The 12,536-nt window shown below is 37.3% G+C and overlaps 1 protein-coding gene across 3 annotated transcripts in view; it reads left to right on the forward strand.

Moving 5' to 3' along the window:
• The window catches only part of clip2 (CAP-GLY domain containing linker protein 2), a 44,940-nt gene that overhangs the window by 24,742 nt on the left and 7,662 nt on the right, over positions 1–12,536 (forward strand). Inside the window, exons 4-9 of one of the 3 annotated variants that reach the window (XM_072674505.1) lie at positions 2,438–2,562; positions 3,949–4,162; positions 4,726–4,923; positions 6,321–6,424; positions 6,546–6,606; positions 8,241–8,345. In XM_072674505.1, coding sequence (XP_072530606.1) covers positions 2,438–2,562; positions 3,949–4,162; positions 4,726–4,923; positions 6,321–6,424; positions 6,546–6,606; positions 8,241–8,345 — 807 coding nt within the window. Of the gene's footprint in view, positions 1–2,437; positions 2,563–3,948; positions 4,163–4,725; positions 4,924–6,320; positions 6,425–6,545; positions 6,607–8,240; positions 8,346–10,690; positions 10,742–12,536 lie in introns of all 3 variants that reach the window. The other 2 variants (XM_072674512.1, XM_072674521.1) reach the window with 2 other exon arrangements.

A 12,536-nucleotide genomic window follows, 5' to 3' on the forward strand; every position in this document is an offset into this window, starting at 1 on the left:
GATGGTTTCTTTGCTTTTCGCGCTTTATTTTCCTCACCACAAAGGTGTAATACATTTCAACAATTAATTGACTCCCAAAGAATGACAAGCTTGAATTGGTTTCCATGTAGTTACTGGACCAGTTTTAATAAGTTTTCATGTAGTTGGGATGTAATAAGCTTGAGAATTTAATGGGTTAAGCAGATCAAAAAGGGTTTCAAGTGAATAACCATGTCAAACCTGAAAATATGTAGCACACATTGGTTCATGGAGGCTACAACCTGCACACCTCCAAAATCTTAGCTGCATGTAAATATGTTTGCAGTTTCGTCCAGCCATGAGTGCAGTGCTGGCCAGGGTTGAGCAGTAGATCAAGAATGAATGAAATCAGCATTCATAACCTCTAATCAAAGCAATCTTGCCTATGTAAATTAGTTTAATTAAAAACAAATGTTATACTTTTTTTCTGTGTATAATTGTATACAAAAACACTACTGCGTATGTAGTCACATGACTCCACCTTGTCCAGTCGAGGTAATTGAGGTAAAATGTTTAATTTATTGTGATATTGATTTAATATATCTAATATCGCCAAGCATTAGTGCTAAATAATGCTGGTGTTCACTGATTTTGAAAGCAAGCTTATACACAGGTTGCTTCAGAAGAGGTCACTGTGGCTCTCTTGAATTGTTATCCAGTGCACATTCCCGGGTTTGATGCAATGCATAATTTAGCAGTGAAGCCATTCATGTGATCTACTTGGAACTAGAGCCGTCAAACTGCTTCAAGGTGGCCTTTGTGTGTGTGTGTATGTGTGTGTGTGTGTGTGTGTGTATGTGTGTGATTGAGAGAGCATATCCTAGGCTGAGCTGAATCTGTGAATCTAGTGTGTGACCTGTTTTTCTCTGCGAATGGTGGGTGGATATAGGACAGATCGGGCACTCTAGTCATGCCCAATTAGGCCTCAGCTGTGAGCCTGTGCCAACTCACAGGCTTTCCTCAGACACACTGATGCCACTCTGAATTCCGTCTCTGAGTTTGAAGCGTGCTTACGTTCTCTCTCAGGAGAGGGGCTGCTGCTAGGCCGTCTGTGAATCATTACTCATTGTGCACTTGAATCCACTTGTTCTCATGTCCTTGAAATACTGAATAGAGAAGTAAAATGAGTGGTTCTGCATTTGATTTCTTTATGAATGTGTAATAATTTTGCAGATCTTTCAACTTTTATGGTTCAGAAATGCACAAATAATAATAAATAAAGAGACCTGTATTATTCAGAGATTTTGAAAATCAAGCTGTATAGAGTAAAATATTATACATAAAAAAAATACCTATTAGGTATGGAAGGATCGTTTAATCAATATATAGAATACATTGTTGTGAACTTAAGATAGTCCTTTATTAACTGCTGCAACAGGCTGCCACCTCCGCGGCGCCATCTTGAATGGAATTTATTAATACTTATTGTTAATATTTATTATTAATATTTATTATTATGTTTATTATTTATTATATTATATAATATTAATATGATGCTATGCAGGCCTACTATAGAATATGATTAGTATTGTCTATAATAGTCTATAATAGTATTGTATCTAATGGTATGTTGTAATGTATAGTGCATATACTATTTTAAACATTGAAGGAATGTCTTAATTTTTTATATATACTATTTATTATGTGTTCTATACATTTATGTATTTATATATGTAAATGTATAGAGTATACATTTACATTTAAGGCATTTAGCAGACGCTCTTATCCAGAGTGACTTACGAAAGTGCTTCACTGTTTACTCAAGAATAACCTCAGCTAGTTTGAATAGACAGAAAATTTAAAGAAACCTCTAAGGTTAGACACTACTAAACACAAGTCAATACCCAACACTACACTTCACCCAAGTACTCTCAGAAAAGGTGGGTCTTTAGTCTGCGCTTGAAGACAGCGAGCGACTCTGCTGTTCGGACACCCAGAGGAAGTTCATTCCACCACTTTGGCGAAATGTCTATACATGTATTTTCACTTAGCAAAGTATGAATATAGCATAATGGGGGCAAATAATAATAGGGGCAAGATGTAGGGTTATGACAAATTGTGAAATGTCAATGCATTATTCTGGATATCATGGAGTATCATCAGTGCTTGTAAGGCGAATAAACAATTGCAAAATCGCTAAAACATTTACAATTATAGAGAGCCTGTAAACAAGACTCAGTACATAAACTGCATAATAACAAGTGTGATTAATAATTTGTCATTTTGAATACACCATGTTATATATTGTGGTGCCTTTTTGACTTTTTCGTTATATCACCCACCATTCTAGTTCAATATAGTAGATATTATATTACATATACACATACACACATCTATACATGCATTCTTTTGCTACTTGTTAAAGAGTCTTTTCCTCATACAGTCCCTGACCTTCCATCCTGCTTTGTTCTCTTTTCAGGTGGGCGGCACTAAGACAGGTGTGGTGCGCTATGTAGGCGAGACTGACTTTGCCAAGGGCGAGTGGTGCGGTGTGGAGCTGGACGAACCGCTGGGGAAGAACGATGGAGCTGTGGCCGGAACCAGGTCTTTCACTAACTGCTCTTTCTTTTCACATCCTACACTGCACCACTGCTGCCTCCAGACAGGAGGGGTCTGGTTTAGGAATGTCACTATGATGTCGACTTAACTGAACAATAGCTGACCATATGTGCTGTTTTAAGGATTCAGAGGAAAAATATAAATTACCATGCTTTAAAAAGGACTTTTGTGTATATGCTAATAACTGGGTCTTTCTTACTAAGCAGTAGGAAAATTATTATTAATATGCATTATTTTTTATTCAGATTTCCAACTAATCACTGCTGATTCATCACGATTTGGTTATTGGAGTAATCGTGACAGCCCTAGTATGCATGGTCATTAAAATATACAGATATTTGATCAATAATAAATTGGATAAATATACAAATAAATGAGCACATTTTTCAATTCACTCTGTCGCGGTGAAATTCCAAAATGTTAGATAAAATTGCTTGGGTACCATGACACAACTGTACTTCAGTTTCTGCTTACACATATTTTCTTGAAGAATTCTCAGATACATAGCAGAATGTTTAGTCCCCTTAATGAAAGCAAGGCGTCCAGGTCCTGATGCAGCAAAGCATCCCTAAACCATCACACTCTCACCACCACATTTCACAGTTGTCATGAAATTCCTTCTTTAAAAAGCAAAGTTCTGTTTTCATAAAAACATAATAGGGCCCATGTGGCAAGAAAGTAGGTTTGTCTGCTCATAACACATTGTTCCAAGTCAGGAGGATCAGGCTGTTTATTGGCAAACTTGATATGAGCATTTATATTTTTCCTAGTTGTTATTGGTTTTCTCTGTAGTTTGGTATGAAATGACTTTGGGGAGTTTTCAAGACAGATAGGTGCCCACAACCCTTTTTCTGAGGTCTCTTCTATAATAGTTTATATATATATAGATCTAATTACAACACAATTAAGTGGAGTAGTGAGTTTTCATGCTTATATGAAGTAGTGAAGTAGTCATTATATCAAAAGGGCAGGAAAATGTATAATTATTTTTATAATTATCATTTTATCATATCATATTTTCGCTACTTGTAACACTACAGCATTTTGTAGATTTACAGACACTGCTTGTAGCCCATCTGTTGATACACAGTTTATCAGCCTCTCTCCACCCTATTCATCAGTGTGAAGTTTGTTATTTTATTTATTTATTTATTTAATGTAATTAATTATATGTGTTATTTTATAGGTATATTTTATATTTTATATGAAGATAAATGATTGAATTACATGCTGTGTATGTTTGGTCTCTGATTGAGCTGATACTCAAATGTGTTCATTGTAGTTTGTGCTGTAGCAATAAAATTCAAATCATCATTATTAGCTTGAATTACAAGCCTTCTTACATGTGATTTGGATTCCGTCTCTCCTCAGGTATTTCCAGTGCCCACCTAAGTTCGGCCTGTTTGCCCCCATCCACAAAGTGATTCGCATCGGCTTTCCATCCACCAGCCCTGCCAAGGCCAAGAAGAGCAAGCGCATGGCCATGGGTGTATCTTCACTGGCCCATAGCCCCAGCAGCTCTTCCATCAGTTCAGTCAGCTCCGTGGCCTCCAGTGTTGGGGGCAGACCCAGCCGCACCGGCCTGGTGAGGGGAGAGGGGAGGAAGTTTTCCTACTGATAGGCTGATACTGATTCAATGTTTATGTTTTCATAGTTAATACAGCTATGCAGTTAAACTTAAGTTACCTGTGGAAACTGCGCTTCACTGATGCAGTTGTAAAATGTATCTTTGGATCAGATCAGGACACCCACAAACACCAGCAGTATTATTATCAGGAGGACATTTTCTATTTTCTGACACATATTCAGTATGCAGCTTTCCAGTGTCTTGTCATTGACATTTTTTTCTCTGATCTACACATCTATACACCTCAATAATAATAAATGTTATGATAATAATCTTGCAACTAATATTATGATAAAAATCTACCCCATTCCCTAAAATTAGAAAGTCACCCCTCTAAATATGCTCCAGTTGTGAAGGGAATATAGCGAATATTCTTACAAGTATCAAATTGCTTTGTGCATTAAAAAAACAATATTTTAATTTGGACAGAGGCACCATTTATCATTCTGATAAATTATTTCAGGATGTGATTCAAGGCTTTCCACCTCTTCATAACAAGAATGGCCCTTTGTTTTGTGCAGTTGACCGAGACGTCGTCGCGATACGCACGGAAGATTTCGGGGACCACAGCCCTGCAGGAGGCGCTAAAGGAGAAACAGCAGCACATCGAGCAGCTCCTGGCCGAAAGAGACCTGGAGCGCGCTGAGGTCGCCAAGGCAACCAGCCACATCTGCGAGGTGGAGAAAGAGCTGAATGCACTGAAGGCTCAGCACCTGCAGGTCTGTCTCTGACACACACATACACACAAACAGAGGAGTCTCTGTCCTGCATACCAGTACTGTCTGTTGTCATGTTACATCATAGCCACCATATGCACATGGGGCTTTTAAGCAATGGTACACGTAATTCTACACAGTTGCCTAGCAGCAGCGCTTTTTTTTGCAGTATTCTGGGCTTTATTTGTCTCTTTCACATCTGTTGATGTGCATGATGGCATTTATAACGAAATGAGAACTAAATCCACTTGGATTAGCAGTATAGAGAAATCATTTTTATTCTGTAGGGTTATAACTAAAATAAAAGGAATACGATGTTTAGCAGACTAGCCCAGCATCACCTAAACATTCTTACATTGGTGTGCAACAGAACGTCATGGAATAAAGGTTTGAAATATCGGTCAAATCTTATCTAATCTTTCTGATCATATGATTCATGATATCATAGTGCACCCCAACAAGTTGCAGGTTTTTTATTCTCTTAGAGATAAAGTTAATTTACTATGTGAACCTCAAAAGTTTGTGTCTGTCCTCGTTAGGTAGGTAAATGTGCTCTACTTAGTAAAAGATTGGTCAGTACAGCAGTTTATATGTGAACATCAATGACCATATTCTCAGGACATTTTTGATGTTTCATATATTAATAAAACAGCTTGTAGGACTGTGGCAGTGTGTATATGTTGGGGTGGAAATACCTTTCAAATCATGCAACAACAATATGTTAATGTACATTAATACAAAATCATCATTTACATCAGTTTTATGTACAACATACTTATGCCTACTTCAAAAACCTCATCAACAACATCCTAACTACGATGGATACCTGTGTGCCCCCAGTGTCCTCAAAAATGTGGTCATCCTAGCATTTGGATCAAGTGTTATTAAGATGATGATCAGCACACATTGAACCAGATGTATCCAGACTTTAGACTGGTACTGTATATGTTGTGATAAATACCTCAGTAACAAAAATAGATCAGAAACCTTTCTACCGCCCTATAAATGGTCTTGTATAAAATCAGTCAGGAGGACATGCCCCTAAAATTACAGCAGTGGTGTCAGAATTTAAAGATATCAAGGATTTACAGCTAGTATAAAATGGCAAAATGAAGAACATCACAGAAACCCTGTCTATGTGCAGACTTTTGACTGGTAGTGTATATACAATATATGTGTATTTTGACATATGTATATAGACAAACACTGACTAAAGGTTTTCAGGTATCCAGGACATTGAACTTTCTTTTTCTGCTTTTTCAAAGCTGCTTCAAAATGACTTTTTCTGCATTTTCTAATGATCTGAAAGGGGTTACAGTTCAACAATAGTAGAAAAATTAACAAAACTGAACAGCAGTGCAAGACTTCCTTACAAATGCCCTCTTTCCCCATCTTATTAGTATGCAACAGAGACGGAGAGCAACCTGCAACAAGTTCGAACCTTATTGGCCAATGCACAGAGAGACAAGGTGGAACTGGCCAATCAGCTTGAGGAAGAGAAAAGGTACAGCTAAACCAAATCAGCTGCATTCACAGTCACTATTGCTGTTATTGGGTTGATGTTGCTTTGTTCTCAACTTGAGATGGTTTTTCTGACTCCTAGTGGTTGCTTTGTGTCATGGCAGGAAAGTGGAAGACCTTCAGTTCAGAGTGGAGGAGGAGTCCATCACCAAAGGAGACTTGGAGGTACTTAACTTCAGAACTAATAAGAAAAGCATACAGGTCATTGTTCACTGAAGGATGCTATGGAAACACCTCTGTCATACTAAATTATACTAAATGTACTACTGTACTAATATAACATGTCTGTTTTTCAATAACTAGACGGTGAATCCGAATGAGTTTGTTATTTCACCTCATCAAAGCTGTGCCTACTGAGAAAGTTCCAAGATGGCAAAGTGAACAACAAAAGAGAAGCAATCAGATTTACCAAGAAATTTAGTCCATTAGCCAAGACATGTTTAGAGTCTGAAGGTTGTTTCTTTTAGTTTTGCACTGGAGCTACAAGACTGTAGCAATGTAGTAATGGAAGCTTATTGCCACCAGTCAACATGCTTCACATTCACCACTTGCCTGATTTACTCAATCATGTTGAGTTATTCAGTTTTATATATAACAGTAAATCAAACAGTATCAGAAACCTCATAAAGTACTTACTTAACCACTTTGTTTGTGGCTCAGTGGAGTCAATTCCTGGTTTTGAAGGTCTAGCACCCAACAGTGTTTAGCTCATACCCTAATCTCACACATTCAGGGGCATCTGAAAATAAGAGTCAAACAAAAAACAAATTGATTCCTATCAAGGTTGTAATAATTTTTTGCATGGAACTGTGTATGCACACACATGTGGAGAGTCAATCTGAATGCAACTAGAGAAATGGCAGGGCCAGCTTAAAGGGGTAGTTTGGCGATCTAATTAATAGGATTTTATATGATTGATCACTTACTTCAGATGCAGTCAGTCAGCCAAAACATGTTTGGCATCTGAAGTTTACTGCTTTAGTTTACAGCAGTAACATTCTAGGCTTATGTTGCTAGCAAATGCTGGATCTCCACATGGGCAAGTCTGTAAAAAATAGCACTTTTCCCTCAACACAGTTCACTATGTGCACTTTAAAAGTGAAATAGTACTCCAAAGTGGGGTGGATGATAATCTAGTCTGTTAATGTTTTAATTAGGAACCTTTCAATAGATGTTTGCAGCCAACAAATGAAGATTTAGGGGGAATGTATTTACTGAGATAAGATTGGTGACAGTCTAAATCCAGTGTTTGTTAGCAACCATAGCAGCCTTGCCAAAAATATGAGGTGCACACTTCAGATATCAAACATGTCTGATTAATTGCATCTGGGGTCAGCAAGAAATCATGTTTTGCCAGACTGTCCCTTTAATGTACAATAAATATCCAGATGGAGCTAAGACTAGTGGCCTATAATCCTCCACTTCTTATTATCTTTGCTTCTTATCTAACCTCCAGATAGCTCCAGTGCAAATCTAAAGAGAAAAACATCCATGTCGTCACATTAAAAAAATCGTGTACATTTTTCAACAGACTTCTCAACTACACCTTTTATTCTTTTCTTCCTCTTGGTTTCTTCTCCTTTGAGCTTTGTAAACTTTGAAAACCTATTTTTCCATAGAATTGAAGCGGTATGTGCTTGTATGTGTTTTGCTTTCTATCTATCTTTCTTTCTTTCTTTCTTTCCTGTTTTCTGTCTTTCCTAATTTCCTTTCTCCGTCTTTCTATCTCTGTTTTATCTCCCGTGATCTTTACTTCCTCTTTCTTCTCTTTGTCCCCCTTTCTTTCTCTTTCTCTGTAGACTCAGACAAAGCTGGAGCATGCCCGTATTCGGCAGCTCGAGCGGAATCTGCGTTTGGAAAAGTCCAAAGCAGAGAAGCTTCAGAAAGAGTTAGAGGAGAAGCTGGTAAACGTGTAGTGAGAGTAGACATCCTTTTGCCTGTAGCCATATTTACAACCACCTACCTTACTTCTTTTCTGTGTCTTTGCTTTTTTTCCCCCTATTCTTTTGCTCTCTGTGTCTCTGGGACTGTCTGTCCCGTGCTGTGATGCACCAGCCTTGCTTGAGCTTTCTTCACACTGAGCACGTTAAGGTCTCCATCATTCAATTTCTGACCAGAAGTGTCTGTCTGATGTGTTTATTTGGTACAGGGGTTTCAGTTTCTGACTGCAGTGGTGGAATACTAAACACAGTTAAAATTGCACCTGAAAAAAATACCCCAGTACATTCCCTGAACTTAATATAATTTAAAACACAATGATAAAAGAAGCCAGTGTTGCTAGATTTTTCAGAGATGGGATGACATTTCCAGAGGGGATTTGAAGAATTTGTGGTACTACGTTACCAGTGTACTGATGGGTTCACTGCACCAGTGTGCAGTAAACCCAAAGCTAAAGGCTTCTTTATAGTACTGAAAAATGTTTGTAACAATGATAACTCATAATATGTGGAATAAAAGTTGAACCCCTTTAGGGATATATAGAACTATTTGAAATGGTTCATATAAAACAGTCTACAAAATATTTTGAAGAAACATTTAACTAAAAAAGCCTTTAACCTCTTGAACTCTAGGCACAGTATTGATGTTAATATTAAAATATGATAACAAAGATTAAATCAACAAGTACAAGTGCCTTCTTTGTCGTGGATCTATCTAGAGTCATTGTCTTTAGTAAAGAGACATTTTTTAAAAGAGTTTAAGACCATGATTTAAGACTTGGTGGTTTTTACCATGCAATTATAAACAAAGCATTCAGCAGTTCTGAGTACAGGCAAATGCATTAAAATTGTCTGTGGTAACAGATGTTATGAAACACATGCAGCAGACAGAGATTAGGCTGAAAAATGCTGGAATATTCCTTTAAATTAATCGCCTCTAAATTTAAGCCTGACTTCCTGCCAGTATAAGGCGCTTCTGCTTAAGGCTGTTGAGCTTCTCCAGGCCCCACAAGTCTATTAAATGTGTGAAGATATTAAGTAGCACAAGCCCTGTTTCCAACCTGCAGCAGTAACCTAATTTGGCATTTGAGTCGAGGCATAATTAGATTCTTGCACAGCTGTGCTCAATAATAGCATCAGTTGCAAAGACATGAGTGTTGGAGACCCTTGACCCTTGGCTAACCGTGTCCATTGCAAGGTTCATTGCTGCCTTTCAGGGTTTACTGTCACCCCCTCATTCACTACATGTATTTTTTCTCTTCTTAACTCTTCCTTCTTTCTGAGTGAGGTGAGGCTCTTATGGGGATTTTGGGGAGCATTTGATCCATCATCATGTTTACCATGAGAATCATCGTTTAATTAAACACCAGGTTATTGGTTTCTTAATGGTTCTTAATTTTAACACACTAGTGTTTTCTCACACAGTTTTCAGCCAAGTATTTTTTGTCCTTTTACCACAAGAGTCATTCAGAATAAATCATATTCCCCACTGTGGGACTAATAAAGGATAATTTTATCTTATATACCTTTTAGATTTCTTTATAAATTAACCTTTAAGATTTAAAGCCTTAAGATGGGTTTATTGTGAAATGTGTAATGGTAGACAGACATAGTGACTCGATTTGTTCACATGAAGATACCTCTGAACGTTACCTCACTGAACATAATAAAGGGAATGGTTAAATAATAATGAATTAAGGCAGGCAGACAGGTAGGAAGGCTTTGGCCTAAAACTGTTAGATAGAAAATTTCCTGACACATGTTGAATATTCATGCATAGCAAAGGCATACTTGTATGGTACTGTTGTTGTGAAGTTTTACCATAATCAGCATTATACATAAGTACAGGATTGACAACCGCTGGTTCCGATCATTGCCACTGTAAAGTTAATACATTTCTTTACAGTGCACCATTACACACACACACACACACACACACACACACACACACACACATATATATATATTAGTAAAATGATACTGTTTTAGAAGGCAGAAGAATACTGATGTAAAAGAGACTAGAAGGCCATCAATGACAATACTGATTGCACTGATACTGACTGAACTACTTTATTACTCCTATGCCTTGTCCTGTATGCAGCAGTACAGTTACTGTAAAGTGTTCACGTGAATTGTTTTCCCCCAACTGTTACAGTTACCCAATTAATTATTTCCCTTTGTCACACTCACACATTTCTTTGCAAGTGTAAAAGTTAGTTTAACTGACATATTTCAAGAGCTGTTGTAAAGCTAGGGCAGTGTCAGGTGCTTTGACCCAAATTTCCCATTTAAGCTTTGCTATTTATTAACAGGGCAGAAGGCCACGTCAGCCAACACCCATGAGGTTGGGTAAGAGTATCAAGGTGAAATAAAAACGGAGTCGTCTGCTAATTCTGTGTGTATTCTTTAGTAGTCTGAGCTTTCAAAACATCTTCCTAAATCAACAGTGAACACTAAAAAGAGTGGTGTGATCTCTCTCTTTCTCTCTGTATTTCCTCTTCTGGTTTGGGATTGCATCTGTGAATGCCTCTAGTGCTGTTTAACGACAGCACATAAGGCCGGTGATTTCCTGAGAAATGCAAACGAAGAAATATTATACATCAATGACTTGCTCTTGTGACTAAAACTAACACGTACTTAAAACTTCCTCTGTCAGAACTGGCATCCTTAAATTAACCTATTTATGACCCGCCCACAGATTTGTACTTTTATAGGTGCTGTTGCTAGTTAGAAGAGTCTTTACAGATCCATAGACATCCCATTTGTAACGGAATGCCAAATATCTTCAACCTAATGAGACAAATTAATGTGGATTTTAATTTCAAGTGATATGTATGTTGTATGCACCGTGTAGAATAGGTGTATGTATGTTTTGTTTTGTATAAATCAAGGTATGTAGGGATAAATGCAATTTATAGGCTAAATAAAAAGCAAATTCAGCTGTTAACATTACAAGTTTGCTACGTAAATGAAGTTAAAGCCTACAGTAGAATTTTTTTTTACTGGAAAACAGGTCTGTCGAAAGGTGGCCTGTGATCAGAATATAGAGATTAAATAAGTAACTATTTTACATTATTTTTATAACTATTTTTAGAAATTAAAGTTTTAAGATTTTATTTGTTGTGTTTATATATAGAAAATAGCACATTTCACTATGGACCACCTGTAGCTTGACAACATGACAGTAACAGGCTGCTGACTATCATTCCTAAACATTTAACCTTTACGCAATTACAGAATACAATCAGATGTAGAAATTCAGACAGAAACTTTAGGCTGAATTAGATTTTTGTCAACAATCTGTGAAGCCTATTTAGCTTAGCAACAGTCACTATGAAAAAATGCATTCACGGGTGGGACGTGGATAGGTCAATTGGTTCTTCTTTAACAGTTTGTAGATTCTAATAACCACTGTGTGTTTGTGTGTGTACCTTGACTTTTCCATGGTCTTCTGTCATCTTGCATTTGCTTGGCTGCTTCTATGAACACATTGCAGAGAATGGCTTGCTTGGGTTCATCTCCTTTCCCTCTCATAGGTTTGGCACTTTTTAATGGTAATTGATATAAGGAGCTTGCTTTTGACCCTCGGATAGGGCCAAATAAGCTTTAACTTGGCTGAAAAGTATCGGCAGTCGGGCATCGCACATGCCATTTAATGCAAGGCCCATTGCTCTCTAAAGCATTAGAGATAGCCAGAGGTTCTCCTGCTTTAGTAGGCTACTCTGTAGAACATTTCACATTGTCGATCGATAATAAGCCTATGTAAAACATTTAATCTCACACTGAATGATGGGTGCTATTAGTGATGCCATAAAACTGAATAGGTCATTAAAAAAAAAACACTTTGGGAATTATTCGAGGTCCAGTCTTTTGAAATGGTGTCTAAAAACGTAGTAGGGATTATTAATTGTGCAATGCATGACAATAGAAATTACTTACTTAATTCAAAATTGTTTTATTGTTTCCTCTGATTTGTCATGTGAAAACTCATCATTTGGACAATCTGTATAGACACAACACAGTGTTAAATATCGGTTGTCATAATTAATACAGAAATTACATTTACATTCTGGTGCACCCCTAGTCTTAAATTAAAAATGTTCAGCTTCACTGAATGTAGCCCCTTAAGGAGCAGGAGAACTAAAGGCTTGGGCACAT

Source organism: Salminus brasiliensis, chromosome 1 (genome assembly GCF_030463535.1).
Source record: "Salminus brasiliensis chromosome 1, fSalBra1.hap2, whole genome shotgun sequence".
In the NCBI taxonomy this organism is placed as follows: domain Eukaryota; kingdom Metazoa; phylum Chordata; class Actinopteri; order Characiformes; family Bryconidae; genus Salminus; species Salminus brasiliensis.